General features: G+C 36.5%; 1 protein-coding gene across 1 annotated transcript; it reads left to right on the top strand.

The window, feature by feature from the left end:
* The first annotated feature begins 8,972 nt into the window (after positions 1-8,972).
* On the top strand, positions 8,973-11,284 carry LOC114929768 (uncharacterized). The gene is made up of 3 exons (XM_085488268.1): positions 8,973-9,161; positions 10,303-10,425; positions 10,859-11,284. Exons 1-3 carry the CDS (start codon positions 8,987-8,989, stop codon positions 10,876-10,878), a joined length of 318 nt encoding a protein of 105 aa, XP_085344394.1. The 5' UTR covers positions 8,973-8,986; the 3' UTR covers positions 10,879-11,284.
* The last annotated feature ends 10,564 nt before the right edge of the window (positions 11,285-21,848 follow it).

A 21,848-nucleotide genomic window follows, 5' to 3' on the forward strand; every position in this document is an offset into this window, starting at 1 on the left:
GGGAGAAGCAATAAATACAGCTAATTATTTACAAAATCGCCTACCGACAAGAGCAACGGAAAAGACGCCTTTTGAACTGTGGGAAGGAAGGCTGCCGGACATGACAAATTTACACGTGTTCGGCTGTACCGCGTATGTGCACATCCCTAAGATGTTTCGAGGAAAACTAAGTCCTAAAGCGCAAAAGTTAATTTTTGTCGGATACGCAGATGGCTCCAAGGCATATCGACTTCTGGACAAGCAGACAGGAAAAATCACAATAAGCAGAAATGTGACCTTTGTCGGTGAGGAAGTTTTTGAAAATACATCAAATGTAGAAACGAGCCTTGATCAATCAAGAAAAGAAAACTCCATTGAGCAGGATCCGGATGAGAAAACTGTATCATTTCAGCAAGAGCAGGATCAAAATGTATCACCAACAGACAAAACTATCGTCATCACTAGTGACGAAGAAAGCTATAAGGATGCTGAAGAAGACGAAGACGAGGACCAAGAAGAAGAAGACGATGGACCAAGAAGATCATCGCGCAGAAACAAAGGCAAGCCGCCTGACAGGTTTACAATCCCGGATCACGCAAACATGGTTGGCGCCTTCACAATGGAGCCAAGGACTGTCACGGAAGCGCTAACGGGTCCCGATAAAGAAAAATGGAGTTCGGCCATGAAGGAGGAGATAAAGGCCCTGATGATAAATAATACATGGGACCTAGTCGACTTGCCGGAAGGACATAAAGCCATAGGAAGTAAGTGGGTTTTTAAAATTAAAACTGACACTGACGGAAAAATTTGCAGATATAAGGCCCGCCTAGTAGCTCAAGGTTTTTCGCAGAAGTATGGCAGGGATTATGACGAAGTATTCGCTCCGGTGGTTGGACAAACAACAGTACGTATTTTCTTCACGTTAGCAGGAAAAAGGGGACTCATCGTTAAGCAGTTTGACGCCAAGACTGCTTTTCTCAATGGCGACCTGAAGGAAACCGTATATATGACCCAACCGGAGGGATTTATAAAGCAAGGAGGAGAAAACAAAGTATGTAGACTGCAAAAAAGTTTGTACGGTCTAAAGCAGGCCGCGAAGACATGGCACGACACACTAAAAAACGTTTTAAACAAACACGGATATCAACAGGGCAAATCAGACAAATGCCTATTTAAAAGAAGTTCACGAGCAACAACAACATATCTAATCGTTTACGTGGATGATATTTTGATTGCGAGCACTGCTCAGAGAATCATCGATAAAACGGTAAAAGCGCTAAGAGCGACGTTTGATATCGTAGATCTTGGAGAACCGAGAAGTTTTCTCGGGTTTCGAGTACAAAAGGACGCACGAGGGGTTTTTCACCTAGACCAGGAGACCTACATAGAAAAAATAATCAACCGCAACGGAATGAGAGACGCGAAAACGTCGCACATACCTATGGATCCAGGAAGCATAAAGTACAGATACCAATCAAATATGCTGGAATCAAATAAGAGTTATCAAGAACGCATCGGAGAACTCCTGTACATAGGAGTCAACGCAAGGCCGGACATTCTCGTGTCAGTATGCATTCTGAGCCAACACACGACCAATCCAACAATTGCCGATTGGATGGAAACAAAGCGGATTCTGAAGTATTTAAAGGGAACAAAACATCTTCAGCTCAAGCTAGGAAACATCGAGGAGAACAATAATGGACTCATTGCCTATTCGGATGCGGATTGGGCTCAGGACCGAAGCGATCGAAAATCCATCAGCGGATTTCTAATACAATTGCATGGATCAACGATCGCATGGGGCAGCAGGAAGCAGACATGCGTTGCGCTTTCCACGACTGAGGCGGAATACATCGCACTCGTGGAGACTTGCAAGGAACTGCTTTGGATCCACCAGATACTAGACGATTTTGATGAAAATATTACTAAACCTATGACGATTTTAGAGGATAACCAAAGCTGCCTCGCGCTACTAAATAATCCAAGGGCAATGAACAACAGAACCAAGCATATGGATACGAGGTTTCAATTCGCACGTGACCTAGCAGGAAAGGGACTAGTCAATTTTAAATACTGTCCCAGCGAAATAATGATAGCGGATCTGCTTACGAAGCCGCTTGGAAGAATCAGACTTGCCATTTTGAGAGAGAAGATAGGATTGAAGCAACATATCCAGAATGATGAATGAGCACCATTGGGCGGATTCAGATGTCAAGAAGGAGTGTTGGACATTACCCGAATAATATATCGTGTATATGGTGACATCTCACTGAAAATGCTCGAGAATCATGCACGTGATAGACACATGATAAATACATGCACGCGTGTTCGGTCACAGGATGAGCAGCCGATATACAAGACTCACTCTCTCGTCAGACGTGTATAAGTTAACGTGCCTGCGGACTTTTGTATAAATCAGAATATATATCTATAAAATAATATCTAGTAGCCATTGCAGTTATACCATTCAAGTGTGCTATATCGTCGCGGAATGTGTTCGTGATTAACATTTAATTAAATCATAACTGGATTCTCAACAATGACAATGTGTTGCGCTGCGAAATTTTGCCCACTCGTCAGGCGTTAAATTTATCATGGGGACATTGGTCGTTAAAATATTTTTTACGCGGATTGCTAAATTTTTAAGCTGTTCGGCGAACCACGCGACGCAATCGACACTACGGCGGGAATTGTATGTGGACAACGAACTGTCGTACGAACACTGTACGTAATATGCGATGCTGAACACTTGATGATGTTGATAATTTTTGGCATCTTCGGTCTTTGCCAAAACACACTCGAGGTCGGCGTACACTACAAACGGCAGCCGCTCCTTCCTCGTGTAATTGTCGAAGCTGAGCCACTTGTCCTTATCGCTCGGCAACCGGATAGCACAGTCGTTCAATTTCCCGCAATCTTCCGTATGCGCTTGCAATTTATCCACCGCTCCGAAATAATGTAGGCATCTGTAAAAAATAAAAAATTTAATGAAAATATTAAAATATAATTTATGTGTAATAAATATATACTTACCGATCGCATATAAATTTTTTACATTTCTTTTTGCTCAGTTGTGAGCTCACGAGGCGAGACAGATTTTTTATCAAAACAAAATGCCCGACGCTGTTTTCGTCTTCCACGTACAACAGATTGACGTGTCTGTCCTTCTTTTTTTCCGAAAGACGTAGCGGGACGATGTTCTCGTTGTCGATGATGTACACGTTTACGGAGATGTCGTTTGCAAGTTCGAATTTTTTAATTTGATTCACAGTCACTGGAAACTCAATGTTTTGGAGATTCAGCACTGTGGTGTAATGCGGATAGGAGGATTCCCGATCCACATGTATATCAGCGGGGTACAGAGCGGCCACCACTGACCATGCGAAACACGCATTGTCCGCTGATCGCACATTAACAACCGCTCTCTTTGTTACAATTTTTTGCGGTAATGTGATACGACATCCCGCGCGCATAGGATTATACTTGTTGATATTTACTGTCAAATCTATTATCCGCGACAGTGCCCAGCCGCTATCGCGTTCCTGGAACTCTTCTAACAATGCTAGCGTGGGCTCGATTACGCGGCGCTCGTACCACTCGCGTACATCGGACGTGCGAAAGAGTTCAAAGTTTCTCGTATTAATACTTTTATTGGCACGCTTGTCACCGGACACAAATTCGCCGTTGAAAACAGTGTTCACTTTTACACTGGCGTGTCTTTGTAGCACATTCTCCACGTTCTCGACTACAATGTCTTTGGCATTTTCCAAAAATTGACGCGGTTTGATATAGTCTGCGTTAATTACCGCACCGGTAAGTATACGGCTATCGAACGCCGTATCGATCTCGCGCCAAACGAGTCTTTGCGCGTTATTGCCGCCGCCACTAAATCCGCCGCCGCTGCCACTAGGTATGGATCCACCACTAAACATGGATTCACCGACATACTGTCTCTGCAAGCGCACCTTCGCACCCTCGAGTCGCGCTATTCTCGCCACGAGAGATTGCCTATGTCCAATCGAGAGACGCGGACGCTTGGCACGGCTGCGTTCTTCCAGCTCTTCGATAAACCGTTCGCACTCTTGCAGCCATCCGAAATATTCGCTCAAGGTGCCGACTTGGTGGGAACGCTCCAACAGGTCGCGCTCAATATGTTCTGCGTTCTCCATTTTTGTAAAAAATTTACTTGTACTGCACAGAAATAACTACTTCAATTGCACACTAAACTTTTTTCTCACAGCTATTTTTCCTTGAGGAAAGCATGCGCTCGCCAGTGGTACTATGGCCCGGCAGCGGCATCGGTCCTCATTATATATCCCCGATCAACCCTTTGTTCGTCAACGTATGAACGAGAAAAATTTAGATGACGTAAATTTTCGGCGCTTGTTTTGTTTATAAATTCCTGCAGCCGCTGGTTATCGGCGCTGGTATTTCTTCCTACGATAAACAATAAAGAACCGACGCGTATTGGGGAGGTACCGCGAGGGTGATATACAATCCCATGCAAAAACATGTCGCAGGCCGCAAGCGATGACACGTTCGCCCTGAAACTTTACCCGCTGATATTTCTTAGAAATATATGTATAGATCATGTATCAACCCCTTTGATTGTCGGCGTATGCCAAGCGGTGACCCTTCTTAAAATTTGATTATCTTAGATTTTCAGAGAACTGATTGTCGGCGCTCGGATCCAAGCGGCCCTTCTTAGAATTTGATTATATTTCTTAGAAATATACAGATAACGTATAAGGAGAAGAAACGCAACCCCCCCCTTCCCCTGATTGTCGGCAGCCCTTTTGTAATAGATATTGTTTATCTTTTGTTTATAAACATAAACGTATGAGGAGAAGAAACGCAACTCCCCCCCCCTGATTGTCGGCAGCCCTTTGTAATAGATATTGTTTATCTTTTGTTTATAAACATAAACGTATGAGGAGAAGAAACGCAACCCCCCCCCCCCCCCGATTGTCGGCAGCCCTTTTGTAATAGATATTGTTTATCTTTTGTTTATAAACATAGATAAGCTTATCTGCTGATAAGACCCCCCCGCCCGCGTGACGTCATACCCCCGCCCCGCACCCCCCTCAGAGGACCTGGTCTAGAACCCCCCTAGTATACCTACTCATGTACATATGCGCGACGTAAGGTTCGAGAGAGATAAAAAGACTAAAAAGAGTCAAGTGACATCGAGGTCTCGTCGTATTCCAAATGTCGAGACCTCCTAACTCGCGTAAAATCAGACAATGGCTTTAAGTCACATATGCACAAGATTTTTCGTAGAGGACTATCTCCCATTGCCTAAATCCTACCTTTTTACGACCGCGATTTCCTTTTCCTTTGCTTTTTACCTTTTCACGAATTAAGTAAATAAAACCAGCTCTCGTCTCCTTCGCGAATAAAATTCCTATTTTGTATTATTGTCCCCAAAATAAATATTTTGTTAGTTCAGGTCTCAATTAATTCTCTTCTACCACCCTATATATTTCGAATTTTATCTTTTAATCCCCAAAAACTCTCAAGACGAAAAGGAACGTCTCTGTGGAAATAAATACATGGTGCGTTCACAAAGTTTCAAGACTGATTTTTTCCTGAGTAAGGGAAGGCGCGCAGACCGGTTCCACCGACAGGGTAAAGTAGTTGGGGGTGTCAGCTCACCGACCGTTCAGCGGCAATTGCCTCCGAGACGCTGGAGTGAGCAGATCGCTAGTAGCGTGAGTGCGTGTCAGTGACCCCTGTCGAAAACTCGGTCAGTAACATCCAGAAAATTCACAGGACCGTTGACTTCAGCCTCATGCGTGAACATTAGGCGTTCGTGGTAACTATTAAAAATCGTTAATATCTCATCGATTTTAATTTTTGGTGCTATTGCAATGTGGCATCGATTTTGTTTATACTATCCCGAAAAAATTAAATAGGTTAATTAGGAGAGGAAAAGATAGGCTCAACCCGGATCAACCATATGAAAAAGACTGACGTTGTGTATTTAATAGAATGTAACGATTGCAACGCAACATATACAGGACAAACAAAAAGACAATTAGCTACACGCGTAAACGAACATTTTAAAAATATTAAACAACACCATAGCAATTATAACGTAATTAGCAAACATCGAACAAAATATGACCATGAATTTAAATGGATGAAACCTAAGATTTTGCATTGCGAGAAACACAGAAAGAAGAGAGAATTAGCGGAGATGTTTTTTATTAAAAAATATAAGAATAACATCAATTTACAAAGAGACACAGAAAATCTAAATCCTATTTATGATAAGTTGATCCACAGTATATGATTGTCTATTTATTTATTTATTTATTTATGTCGTGTATTGTCGAACTTTGTTTTTATTGTGTTTTTAAACGTTTGACTTAAATTGATTTACTTGTCTCCGTTAACATTAGTAATTTTACTGCTGTCGAATTAACATCTAGATAGGTACATTACATTATTGTATATTATTTTTAATTTTCTTTGTTAACAACATTGTAATTTATTGTTTCATATCTTAATCATTGTATATTTTATTGTGCACACAGAAAAAAGGTATCTTTAAAAGAATGCAAATATGCCTTGATTCAAGTATATTTTATACTTAAAATAGCACCAAGAAGAAATCATCTTGCATAAAGGATAAATTATCCTTAAAACAATAGTGCAAAATATTCTTAATTGAAACTGAAATTTATTTCAGTTTAAAGATAAAGTTGCGGTCGTTTAACGCTAAATATGCTTATAACAATATAATTTTTTCTTCAATGAAGTTTTTATTTATTTACTTTAAAGAAATTAAGGTTTATTCTAATGCGGTATTTTTTTTTATATTAAGACTAATATATTATTACATTTAACCGATTAGAATAATTAAATAATTCATATTTTCAATAAAATTATATTATTAAATAATTTAATAACAAATACAATTACAATTAATAAAATACAATTACAATTAATAAAATACAATTACAATAAAATTTATATAATTGCAATTTACTATTAATTATATAATTAACACAATAATTATATATATATATATATATATATATATATATATGATTAGTACAATTATTATATAATTAATACAATTATTATATTAAAAATTAAATAATAAAATTATGTGTTTACAATTTATGTCGAAAAGTTATATACGAAAGTCCGTTTGGACCTGTTCGGATATGAGTTGGTAAATGACTCTGAAGAGCTTTTTGTTGTATGAAAAACCATTCTTCAGAAAAAACAATTTCATATGCTTGATACAAAGAAGAAAATGATAAAGTTTCAAAACCTTTCAAAATAAAAGAAACAGTTCTGGAATCGATTTCAAATAAAATAAATTTAATTTGTCCAAATATAGGATACTCTTCAGTAAAACCAGCTAATAAAACCATTCCAGTTTATAACAAGTACCTGAGACATTAGCCCATTTTAACACATGAATTGTATCTACAAATTTATTGGGTAGAAGCTGAATAAAATTATCAATATTTTGAACTAAATTAGTACGAATAACTGTTCCAGTTGGAACTGTAATTTTAGGTTCCAAACCCTTTTGAGCAAGAAGATTCTTGTTTCAGCAAGCATGTTTAGATTAATAGTTTCCTTTTTCTTAACTGAAGTTGGATAATCTGTGTTAACTTCATTCTGTCTTTTTTTTGTTTGAACTTTATTTAAATTTTGGGCATCGAGTGATCTTGAATTTGATAATTCCATATCCTAATAAAATCAAAGAAAATAATATAATATAATATAATATAAAGAATAATATAAAGAATAATATAATATAAAGAAATATAATATAAAATAATATAAATAATATAATTTATAAAGAATTATAAATGAAATAAACTAACAATAAGCTTTTTTAAACTAAAAAAATTAGAAAAATGTATATATGTTTATCCACTTTAATACTTTCATTAGTATAATAATATCTTGTTTCATTTCAAATATGTCAACACTATAGAATATTCAACATTACATTTCAAAAATAAGCATGATCTAATTTATATAAAAGTTGTGACTTTGATTAGTGTGGGTAAGGGAGTCACTTATGTGCTCTGCTTCCTTCCTGACAATGGTCACCGTCGGGGAGACGCTCCGACGACCGGACAGTGGGAATAGGGAGGAGATTAACATTTAATTTGTTTTGCGGATTGTATGTATATGAGGTTTATATTTTTTTAATTGTAACGACTATCTTTGATTGCTGGAATTTTTTGTATGTTGTAGCTACTGAAGAAGACCCGAAGTGGGTCGAAACGTTTAGAATTTAATAAATGAGCTTTATTTGAGATCTCATTTCAATTTATTAATTTTGTGCATGACATCCGCACAGGCTCCGATTGCCGTCGATATTTCATTTTTATTATTATTTGAAGTAATCAAAATCGATTATTTAATTGATTAATAATTATTATTTAAAATAAACATAAAATATGTTTGTTTCAAATAACATTATTTGGGTTGATCAAAACAGATTATCAACTGATTACTAAAACTATTAATTGAAATAAATTTTAAATATACATTGATTTAAATAAGAAAATGATTTGTCCAATTAATCTATTATTTGGAGTGATTAAAACTAATTTCTACAAGTAAACTAAGGACTTCCATTGACATAACCAATGTGTTCGTCCTCTCTGTTATATAGAAAAGTAATTAAAAATAGAAATTATAGAAATAATATATGTATTGCAATCTATAAATATCAACAAAAATGTAGTATTTGAATAAATAATAATTTTTGCCAGTCAAGTTGACTAAAATAAGTGAAAATTAAATAAAAATACTGCTCGTTTCATATAATTAAAAACCAATTAAAAAATATTTTTAATGTATTATTAAATATTTGATGAAAATAATTTGATAAATTTTAATTTCTTGTGAATAAAATTAATATTGTTAAGATTTTCAAAATTTTGTTTGACTGGGGGCACATAATGCTAGAGCCGGCCTTGAAATCGTTTTCTTAGCACATGAGCCTAGCCTGCTTTAGGCATTGCGGATGCGGGATGTTCCACTGTTTTTTACTTTGACTGTTTCAATGCACGTAGCCACAGTTTCGGCCACGATCCGCAATTATTTTGTCTGTGTGTTTCGGCAGAGAAAGATGTGTCCTAAGAGTGTTCCATCATTTCTGGAAGCTTGCGATTTGGCACATTTATCTTCAACATTTGCTGGTAAGTACTCTAGGAAAAATAATTACGGTTATAATCCACTTTTGGACCTACGTTCACGTTATTCGTAATCTTAAAAAATTGTTTGGAAAACTCGAAATTACTTCTTATAATCGACATTTACATTTGTTCAACCCAAAGACTGACTTAAACAAATGTGAATGTTAGTTATAAGAAGTCATTTCGAGTTTTCTAAATAGTTTTTTAAGGTTACGAATAATCGTGCACGTGGGTCCAAAAGTGAGTTATGACCGTAATTATTTTTCCCAGAATATTTCATAATTATGTATGTATGTATTTTTTGTTAATATTGTTATAAAAATATGATCACCAAATTTATTATAATATTGTAATATTATCAATATTACCATTTACGCATCTATAAAGTGGTAATTGGCTCTGCTTCTCATATTTTGTTATAATAATATTTTGTTATCTTAAAATCATATATATACTATATATACTATATTTTTATATATAACATTAGACTCTTTATTATAAAATCAAACATTCATAAGAGGCAAATAAAAGTCAGCGCGGTAATTAGAGCGCAAATATTTTTTATTGTATGTGAACCTAGCAATAAATGAGTATATCAATCATTATAATACAATAATACTGTGAACGTTTCAGGCAGATATCTGAATTACCTATCGCAACATCCTCTTTGTCAAAAGAGAGGAACAGCGATGGGCTTATTAGATAAAGCCTTCATACTATCACATTCACAGTTCCATAGGAAAAATATTGAATTGGCAATACAAATTTTATTAAATAATTCATTCCCAGTTGAATTCATATTTAAAACTATCAAAGATCGTCTTAAATCAACTCTTATTTGCCTCTTATGAATGTTTGGTTTTATATTTTTTATGTTTTGTTTGTAATTATTATTAACACTGATCTACGATTAACACTGATGCTTTTAATTTGAATTGATTATTTAAAATCAAAAGCTTGCGTTGTTTTTTTATTATTATTTTTTATATTACATAAATAAGGTTTTTTGTGTGGCGTTACTGAAATAATTTATATTCTCAATAAATATATATTTAGATATATATTAAATATATTATTAAGAATTAGTCATAATTTAACAAACATCTTTGATTTTTATATCTCTTTGTATTTTTATTTATTTCAGAACAAAAAATAGATGACATAGCTCTTTTAGAATTAATAACGGAAGAGGAACTTAAGGAATTAATTCCTTTTTTAGAAGATAGAAAAAAATTCAAGATAGCTTTACAAAAACATTTTTCCAAAAGTATAACTTTACCTTTAATATTGCCGTCTCAAAGTATAGTAGTATATATTTTTTTTATTATATTTTATATTAATGCTAAAAATATTTTTTAATTGTTAAAATCAAAAAATAATTCAGATTGTTTTTATAAATTTAAGTATATTATTAAAAAATATTTATCTAACTTAAAAAATATTTTTACATAAAACATTTTCTTATACTTTTCAACTTTTACAATAACTTTAAAAGCTGAAACTATAATAGAATAATTCTATTATAAATTAAATTTTTATTTTACTTTAATATATTTTATTCTAATATTATTTTTTTCTATTTCGCTTTTAAATGTAAAATAACTTGTAATATTTTAATCTTTTATTTAATGAAAAATTCTGTCATTTTAATACTTTAAAATAAGTTTCCAAATATACTTATTTTATAATTGTATTTCTAGATACCTTCGGAAAATATTGAACATATTGATAATATTGAAATAATTGAACTGCAACAAATAGAGCCTCCGGCAAAAAAACCAAAACTTGTATCTCTAACAAAACCTTCTACATCACAGACACTATCTTGTAATGAAAAAAAGACTTTAGATACAGTTGAAAATAAAGCAAAAGAAAGTAATATGACTGATATTATATTAAAAACACATGATGTTATAAATTTTGATGTAAAATCTCTCTTAAATAATAATATTATTGGAAGGGTTATTTTATTAAAGAATGAAAAAACAAAATGTATTCACAATAAAGATCGCAATCATTTGTGCGATATTATAATATGTCATTTATTAAATAAAAAAAAAAGATAAAATAATGGAACAATAAGCATTTTAGCTGATAAAATAGTTGAAATCTTTCAAGGAAAAAAAAGATCAACATATTATGTTAGCCCTATTGGAAAAAAACAATCACGTCACAATAAACCAGAAGTAGCTAAAGGAAAATTAATTGATAAGCATAGAAACAAATTAACTATGTTAAGAAAAACTTTAAGCGTCTCTGAGGTATCAGTGGTCGAGAAAAAACAAGGTAAATTATATCAAATTTATTTTTATATATATATTTTAATACTCCTGGACCTAATCATGGAGCATGGCCGAAACATAAGTTTTTTTCGTATAATTTCCACAAGGTTCGGCAACTATTACACGACTCTCTTGAAATCTTGGATTAAGACAAAGAAGAGGATCATTACTTGCAATCAACAACTAATATTTTTGTTACGGTGTAGAACTTACGATATTTTACCATCACACATCGACAATTTGAGAAACGCAATTAGTTGGTACAATGTCAATATGCGTCGAACGTTCAAGCGTAATACTAAACATTACAAACTTAGATTATTGAGACTTGAAATAAAATATATTAATGTCAACCTTAAATACTTACATAAGATGATAGCAAACATAGAACGTACACTTTTTGACTATTTACCTCATGAGCTAGTAAGGAATTTTTTGGAACTTAATAGGGACAGATTTTTGACTTTTAAACATATAACAAAAAAACAAATTAATCAACAAATTTAACAGATTGTTACGTAAACATAATGTAATTGTTAATCCTTTTGTTAACATGGATAATTCTAAATAGATCATTAACCTCAGTAACAAAGTAATACCGGACAATGTACGCGACTTATTGAGTCTTGGCGATAGTTTTGGTTTACCAATACAACAAGACTGCAAGGTGGACCGTATTGATACTGCACTTGAGATAGTAAAAAATCTAGAAGTGTGTATTAATCGTATTTCTGCGAATCTACATGAAACAACTCGTATCTCGGTAGCAAATTCTGTCCACAATTTTTTAAGTACAAAAAAGCACATTAATCATATAGATAAATATATTCTTAGATGTTTCGGGGAAGCAAAAAATTTTTTAAAAGTTAACGATGACATTATTGTGACAAAAGCTGACAAAGGACAAACGACTGTCATTCTTGAAAAAATGGACTACATAAGAAAAATGGAAGGGTTACTTAATGATGAATCTACTTATAGAAAAATAGACAAAAATCCGGTTAAAAAATTAACTAATAAAATGCATGTTCTTATTAAATCATGGCTTGATAATAAACTCATAGACATAAATACTTATAATTTTTTAAACATAACTAACGGTAATTTACCAGGTTATGGGTTACCGAAAATTCACAAAGTTGACTTTCCATTGCGTATCATAGTGTCATCTTTATGTAGTCCATTATACGAGTATAACTTGTCGACTTACATACATGATATACTGAGTAAATCTATTAAGAAACCAAGATCGTATGTTAAGGATAGTTGGTCCTTTGTGAAGAGTATTAAAAACATGTCAATTAAAAACGAGGAATTATTGATATCGTTAGATGTTGCTTCCTTGTTTACGAATATCCCTAAGGATTTAGTAATCAAGAGAGTAAAAAAGAGATGGAATGACATCATGATCTAAACGACTTTCAACCTCTCTCAAATTTTATATGCAATCGAGTCTATCATGGATTCGACTAGTTTTGTTTTTAACGGTCAATATTATGAACAAATTTATGGCAGTCCTGTAGGGTCTCCGCTTTCACCAATATTAGCTGATATGGTGATGGATGATCTAGAGACTGAGTGTCTGGAAATGTTGAGTTTCGAAACTATGCTGTTTTTTAGATACGTGGATGACATTTTCACAATTATCCCTCAGAGGTGTGTTGATGAAATTTTGTCAACTTTTAATAATTATCATCCAAGATTAAAGTTCACGCATGAGATTGAAAATAATAACACGATTAATTTCTTAAACACTACAGTAATTAGAAAGAATGGCAATTTATTAACTAATTGGTTTTTGAAGCCCACAAGTTCAGGCAGATATATTAATTATTATTCCAATCACCGGTTTAAATATAAAAAGAATACTATTTTCAGTTTAGTTGATCATGCGGTGATGCTATCTAATAAATATTTTCATCAAGCGAACATCCTCAAAGTAAAAACGATATTGATGATCAATGGTTTTCCTTCGGACATTGTCAATAAGTTTGTAAAAAACAGATTAAAATTACTTAGTACACGAAACAACGATGATTATATTAAAAATAATAATAATTTAGGTTGTACGAAATTTGATCATGTTATAATATTACCTTATGTAAAAGAACTTAGCGATTATTTGGCGAAATTATTACAAACTACGCGTATGCAAAGCGTTTACAGTATATCGAAGAAATTGACTTCATTAATTAAACGTGTAAAAGACCCTATACCTTTATAAGAAAAAACAGAAGTAGTGTATAGAATTAATTGCAAAAATTGTTTTGCATCATATATAGGTCAAACGGGACTTCCGTTTCCGGTTGCGTGGTAGAAGGTTGAAGGATTGTTGGTGTGTAATTCTAAGTGAAGTATTAGAGTGAGGGAGAGAAAGGGGGAGAGAGAGTGAGAGAGTGAGAGGCTGGAGATAGGGAATGCAAAGGGAGTGCAAGCAGGTGGGGTGAGAAGGGAATAGAGCAGTGAGAAGGAAGAGAAGTGAGGCAGGAAGAGTGAGTCAGCGTTTAGGAAGATAGGTAAGGGGAACGAGGGGATAAGAAGGAACTAGGAAGGGGGAGAGCAGGTGTAGAAGGAGTGGAGAGAAAGGGGACAGGTGTAGGTCCGGAGAAAGTCACTAGTAGCAGAGGAACGAATCGTTGGTATAGGGGAAATTATTAGGCATAGAGTATAGGAGATATAGAAGAGAGATGGAAAGAAAATAAATGGAGGAGATAGAAAGAATAAAGAAGGCGGAAAAATGGGAGAGAAGAGGGAGCACAGGGACGGCAGAGGAGGTGTTGAAAAGGAAAAGGGAGGAATTAGAAGAAATAGGATTAAGAAAGGAGAGACAGGAAATAGGGGATTTAGAGTGGGCGTTTAGGAGAAGCAAAAAGGTGATAAGATCGCTAGAGGTAGAAAGGAGAGAGGAGGCAGGAGGGATAGGGGAGACGATAAAAGAGATGGGGAGGGAATGGAAGGAAGAGATAATACAGGAAATGAGGGAGATAAGAAGAGAGATTAGAGAAGAGATTAAGGAGGGAATAAGAGGACAGGAAGAAATAAGAGAAGAGGTAAGAGGGTTAAAGAAGGAAATGGAGGAGAGGGAGAAGAGATGGGGGAGGGAAAGAGAGGAGTTTATGGAAAGGATTAAGGAGATGGGGGAAAAATGAAAGAATTAGAGATGGGAAAAAAGGAGGGGAGAGGAAAAGAAGAGAAGGGAGAGGAGATTAAGGGGATGAAAGATAGGATTAATAAGATGGAATGGAAATGGGAGAGAAAAGAAAGGGAAGAAAAGAAAAAGAATATAAGAGTTTTAACAAGGCTCTGTAATATAAATATAAATTTAACGTATAAGACGGGCAACAAGAGCCAAATCGCGGAAGACAATGCGTTATCCTAACGAAACTAAATAATTTTTTCGTTAGAATTAAATACCGGCGCACAAGGCACCAAATTTTACTTGGACACGGCCAAGATTTTAAATATGAAATAATCTTATATTTGAGATTTTAGTTTCAATACCCCTTTTAACCCCCCTACGGAAAATAAATAAATGAATGCAAGAGAAAAATATAGATCCGAAAATCGCTGAATCGGGAAACGAACTCGAGACCTTTCGCTTGCCGGGCGACTGCTCTTCCAGCTGAGCTATTCAGATCCTTTCGATTCTATACTTTTCTCTGTTATATATATTAATGTTGGTAAACAAACGCATTTTTTAAGCCAGCGTGTATCAATATAAGAGTTTTAACAAGGCTCTGTAATATAAATATAAATTTAACGTATAAGATGGGCAACAAGAGCCAAATCGCGGAAGACAATGCGTTATCCTAACGAAACTAAATAATTTTTTCGTTAGAATTAAATACCGGTGCACAAGGTACCAAATTTTACTTGGACACGGCCAAGATTTTAAATATGAAATAATCTCATATTTGAGATTTTAATTTCAATACCCCTTTTAACAACCCCCCTTCTCTCTTGCATTTTATACCCTTTTTCTCTTGCATTCATTTATTTATTTTCCGTAGGGGGGTTAAAAGGGGTATTGAAATTAAAATCTCAAATATGAGATTATTTCATATTTAAAATCTTGGCCGTGTCCAAATAAAATTTGGTGCCTTGTGAACCGGTATTTAATTCTAACGAAAAAATTATTTAGTTTCGTTAGGATAACGCATTGTCTTCCGCGATTTGGCTCTTGTTGCCCGTCTTATACGTTAAAGAAAAAGAATGTTATAATTAAAGGAGTTAAGGTAGGAGAAGGGGGGATGAAAGGGGAGGTAGAGAGTTTACTAAAGGAGATAGGGGTAGGGGGGCAAGTAGAGGAAATGAAGAGAATAGGGGAAGAAAGAAGGGACGGGACAAGTACAGTATTAGTAAGGGTGGGCGATATGGGAGTTAAAAGGGAAATAATGGAAAAAAAAAGAAGATTGAGAGGAAGGGGGAGAGGATTGAGGAGGATCTAACGTGAAAGGAAAGAAGGATGATGTGGAGATTAGGAGAGATGGCAAGAGGGGAAGAGAGAGAGGGAAGGAGAGCATGGGTAAGATATGGGAGAATTTGGATGAAGGGTAAATGGTGGAGGTGGGACGAGATAAAAGAATAAAATATCGACGGCAATCGGAGCCTATGCGGATGACATGCACAAAATTAATAAATTAAAATGAGATCTCAAATCAAACTCATTTATTAAGTTCTAAACGTTTCGACCCACTTCGGGTCTTCTTCAGTAGCTACAAAATACAAAGAAACAAAAATAGAAGATAATCGGTACAATCAGAAAATTATAAAACTCATATACATACAATCCGCAAATAAATTAAATATAATTCTCCTCCCTATTCAAACCGTCCGGCCGTCGGAGTGTCTCCCTAACGGTGACCATCGTCAGGAAGGAAGCAGAGCCGTGACTCCCTTACCAACACTAATCAACATGGTATAAATTAAACGTAGAACAATTCACAAGAATTAAAAATTAAAAACCGGGAAGAACACTCACCCCGACAGTAAAAACAGAGAGAAGACGATGCTACACGTGACACATCACTCTAACGACTGTGCGGTATTCTACCTCGACACAGTCGATACATATATACGCAAAAACAAATATAAAAATAAAATATGAAAATAAAAATAAAAATAAAAACAACTAAACTAATCGGCACTCATGTCAAAAGTCTAACAAAAAAACCCGGCTATGTAAAATCACAAAGCTAGATTTTGGTAAATTTTTCTATTAACAAATCAAGATTCTCATTTAATTTATCAGTGTCGCTATGTAAATTTAAACTATTCTTCTGACGTTTTATGTGGATCATTTCGGATATCAAACGTTTACCTAAAAAAGGCTCCTCGTCTAAGACTTTTACATCCTCCCAATTAAATTCATGGTTCAATAATCTATGTTCCGATATGACTGATAATTGTGACGCGTTTCTTTTTATGTTGTTGCGATGTTCTTTCATCCTAGTTTTCAACAATCTACCTGTCTGCCCTACGTACGACGCATCACAATCCATACAATCAATTTTATAAACTACATTATTATGGAGTTCCCTTGGTAACTTATTCTTGTGTACTTTAATGAATTTACGGAGACTGTTAATTGCTGTATATGATGGAGATAAAAGAAGAAATAGAGGAAGAGGGAGCAGGGGATGAGAGGAGGGAAGAGACCAGAGGGGGAAAAATAAAAGGAAAGGAGATGGAGACAACACAGGAGACGGGAAAGGGGGGGAAGGAAAGAATGGGAAAGGAAGGGTGAAAAAGAGAAAGGGAGAGAGGAGAGAAGGGAGAGGTAAAGAGATAGAAAGAGGCGGGAAAGAAGGAAAAGAGGAAGGAGGAGGGGGGGAAGGATGGAAGGTGGCATATTGGAATGTAGCGGGTCTAAAAAATAAGGACGCGGATTTCTGGGAAACAATAGGGGAATGGGATGTAATGTTTTTTCTAGAGACATGGATGAAAAAGGATGGGAAAAATTAAAAGGGAGGATGCCGGGGGGGTTTAAGTGGGAGGTGCAATATGTGAAGAGAAGGAGTAGGAAAGGAAGGGCAATGAGTGGAATTATAACGGGGGTGAGAAAAGGGATAAGAATAGAAGGAAAGGGTAGAACGGATAAAGGGGGAATGCTGGAGGTGATGATAGAAAGAGAGGGGGAGAGATGGAGGTTGGTGGGAGTGTACATTAACGGAGATTTGGAGGAGAAACTAGAGGAGATGAACGAGTGGATGGAGGAAGAGGGAGACAGGGTCAGAACGATAATAGGGGGGGATTTTTATGCAAGAACGGGAAATTTAGGGGGAGGAATAGTGATGGGGGAGGATGAAGGAGAAGAGGGAAAGGGGAGAAAATCAAAAGATACAAAGGTAAATAGGGAAGGGAGAAGATTGGTGAAAAAGTTGGAGGAGAGGAGGTGGGCGATAATGAATGGAGGAGTAACAGGAGATGAGGAAGGGGGGTGGACGTATATGGGGCCGAAGGGGAGATCGGTAATTGATTACGTGATAGGGAATGAGGAAGTTAGAGAGGAAATTACGAAGTTAGAATTAGGAGACAGGGTGGACTCGGACCACATGCCGGTGGTAATATGGATCAGAGGGAAAGGAGGAGGAGGGGAAGGAAAAGGGATAAAGAGGAAAAGAAGATGGAGCTGGACGAAGGAGGGGAAGGAGAAATTTAGGGAGAGGATAGGGGAAATATGGGAGAAGCAGAGGGACGAACAAGAAGAGGAAGGGGTGGAAGAAGAGTGGGAAGAGAAGAAAAGGAAGATACAGAAAGTGCTAGACAAGGGGAAAGAGGGGGAAGGAAAGGAGAAAAGAGAGAAAAAGAGGGGGTGGTTTGACAGGGAGTGTAAAAGAGAAAAGGGGGAGGTGGCAAAGAAATTGAAAAGGTGGAAGAGGATAGGGGGGAAAGGGGAAGAATACAGAAAAAGAAAAAAAGAGTACAAGAGATTAGGTAGGAAGAAAAAAGAAGAGGATAATGTGGAGTGGACGAGGAAGGCAATGGAAGCGAGGACGGAGGGACAGGTATGGGAGGTGGTTAGGAGGGAAAGGGGGAAAGGCAAAGGAGGAATGGGAGGAGGGATTGAGATAGAAGAGTGGAACAGATATTTTAGGGAGCTATTAGGGGGGGTAGAATCGAGAGTAGTAATGAGAGGAAATAGGATGGAGAAGGGGAGGGAAGAAGACCAAATAGAAAAGGGAGAAATTAGGAGGGCGATAGGCAGGTTAAAGGAAAGAAAGGCGGTGGGGATACCGGTGGATGGGATACCGGGAGAAGTGTGGAAATATGGAGGGGAGGGAATAGAGAAGTGGGTATGGGAGATATGCAATAGGATATGGAAGAGGGAAGGGTGGATTGGGGAGTGGAGTGAGGGGCTGGTGGTGCCAATTTTGAAGAGGGGAGAGAAAAGGGAGGTTTCAGAGTATAGGGGGGTAACGTTGACACCGTCATTATACAAAGTGTATGCGTCGGTGTTAGCGGAGAGATTGATGGGGGAGGTGGAGGAAGGAGGGATGTTACCACCGAATCAAACTGGGTTCAGGAAAGGGATGGGAACGGTAGATAATATCTATGTTCTGAATTATTTGATAAACAGGCAAATAAGCAGGAAAGGAAGACAAATGGTGCTATTCTTTGTGGACCTGAGAGCGGCGTTTGATTCGGTGGACAGGGTGAAACTGATGACAGCGTTAAGAGGGAGGGGGGGTGAAGGAAGAGACGGTAAGGAGATGTGAGGAAGTGTTAGGAAAAATAAGATTCAGGGTTAGAATAGGGGAAGAGGTGGGGGAGAAGTTTTGGACGGGGAGGGGGGTGAGACAAGGATGCCCTCTGAGTCCTCTTTTCTTTAATATGTTGATGGCGGACATGAAGGAGGAGATGAGGAAAGGGAGATGGGGAGGGCAAGGTCTACACGTTAGCGTACGCGGATGACGTGGTATTGATGGCAGAGGATGAGGGGGGGGATGAGGTGCATGATGGAAAGGTTAGGGAGATATCTGGAGGAAAAGGGACTGGAATTGAATGAGAGGAATTCGAAGATGATGAGGTGCAGGAAAGGTGGAGGGAGGTTAAAAAAGGCTAGCTGGGTCTGGAAAGGTAAAAAATTAGAGAAGGTTAAGGAGTATAAGTATTTAGGGTATATAATACAAAGGAATGGGAGGCAAGAAGGACAGGTAAAGGACAGGATAAAGAGAGGGGCAGTAGCTATGGGACAAGTATGGGGGATAGGTAAGAGGAGATTTGGTAGTAATTGGGGGAGGAGGATATGGCTATTTGATGCATTAGTATGGACGGTTTTAGGATATGGGGTGGAGATATGGGGATGGGAAGAGAGAGAGGGGATGGAAAGGATACAAGAAAGGTATTTGAGATGGATGTTAGGAGTAGATTAGGGAACGCCTGGTTATATGGTAAGGGAGGAGCTGCAGAAGGAAAAGATAAGGACAAGGATGGGAAGAAGGGCGTGGGGGTATGAGAAGAGACTAGAGGAGGGTAAGGGAGGGTGGCTGGCGAAAGTATGTTTGGGGGAGATCAAAGAAAGGGCAAAAAAAGGAGAGGTATTGTCAGATTGGGAGAGAGGAAGGAGGGATTTCTTTGAGGGTAAGAGGATGGAAATAAGGGAGATAGAGGAAAGAAGAGAAAAAGGGGAGTTTAGATGGGCAGAAGTTGAGGACTGGGAAAGGAAGGAGCAGAGGGAAGAGAGGATAGAAAAAATAGAAAAGTCGGAATACAATAAATGGTACAAGCAGGTCAAAGGGGAGGGAATACCGGGCTATCTAAAGAAAAGGTGGACGGAAGACAGGTGGAGGAGAATAGCAAGGTATAGATTGGGGAATGGGATGAGGGGAAATAGATACTGGGAAAAAAAGGAGGAGAGGAAGTGCAGAATGTGTGGGAGAGGGTTGGAAACGTGGGAGCATGTGTGGGAGGAATGCATGGAATGGGGAAGGGAAGAGAGTTGGCAGGAAATGGTGAAGGAGGTGTTAGGAGAGGAGGGAGAAGGGGAAACGTGGCTAAAAAGGTTAGAGAAAGCAAGAGGGGAGGGGGAAGGGGAGAATGGAAAGGATGGGAAAGGAGGAGAGGGGGAAGAGAGAGGGTAAGAGATGAGGGAAGAGAGAGAGAGAGAGAGGGTGTGTGTGAGAGAAGGGAGAGAGGAAGAGAGAGAGAAAGGGAGAGAGAGAGAGAGAGGGAGAGAGAGGGAAGAGTGAAAGAAGTGAGAAAGGGTAACAGTAACCGGAAGCGGAGGTCCCACTTAGGTTAAGGAGTAAATAAGATGGCGAAAATAGTATATAAGAAAACGTAGGATAAGAAAAACTAGGATAAAAGGGTCGGGTGTGTGTAAGAGCAGGCAGGAAGTAGGTAGAATGGAAAGGCGAGGAAAGGCATGGTAGACGGCGAAGCGAGCGGCGTGGCGATTGTTTTTTGTTATGACTATATATATGACTGTATATATGATTATATAGATTAAATTAATTAGATTTAAGTTGTAAGATTAAGGTATAAGTTAAGGTGGAATGTAAATGGAGGTATAAAGGTTTAGGACCGCTCCTTTAAACGAGAAAAAAAAGCGCCTTGTAATCTCTAATTGGAGCAACAATAAACATATCTATCTATCTATCTATCTATCTATATATAGGTCAAACTAAACGACAATTAGGCACACGTGTAAAGGAACATTTTAATAACATCAAGGTACACAGTAGTAATTTTTCGGTCATTACTAATCATAAAATTGATATGTGACATGATTTCAATTGGTCTTCGCCCGAAATTTTACATCATGAAAAAAACGTCAGAAAACGAAAATAGCGGAGATGTTTTTCATCAAGAAATTTGACAATAATATTAACTTACAAAAAAATACTGACAATCTAAACAATGTCTACGAAAAATTAATAAAGGTCGTTTAGTCTGATATAGTATATAAATAGTTCCGTATTGACATATTAATATAGTTAGTTCGTAACACATTATTATGACATTACATCACGTCATGACCTAAGATCAAAAAAGTAGTGTTGTTATAATAATGCGGTATTAAGTAGGTTAGTATATTAATATTTAAGCACCTAATTCGTATAAATCTGTAATATTATTAATTTAATTATATATTAATTGTATATAGCACTTGATAAGGGCCGAAACCCATGGCCAAAACGTCGTAAAGTTTAATAAATATTATTTATAGCCAGATATGGTTGACGAAATTATTACCATTTTTAATTATCGACTGGTGACTTCTTAGTTTTTATATATATATATTATATCAAATTATTAATTTGTGTTGTAGAAAATTATTTATCAATTTACAAATTTACAATACCTTAATTCTTTGTAATTCCAGATATATCAAGAGAAATGCAAGATTGTCAGATATGGCTTAAGCATAACCGTGAACCAAAGCATGAAGTTATGAACCATTAAA

The sequence above is a fragment of the Nylanderia fulva genome, unplaced genomic scaffold (genome assembly GCF_048542155.1).
Source record: "Nylanderia fulva isolate GAGA-0341 unplaced genomic scaffold, ASM4854215v1 Scaffold67, whole genome shotgun sequence".
NCBI lineage: Eukaryota > Metazoa > Arthropoda > Insecta > Hymenoptera > Formicidae > Nylanderia > Nylanderia fulva.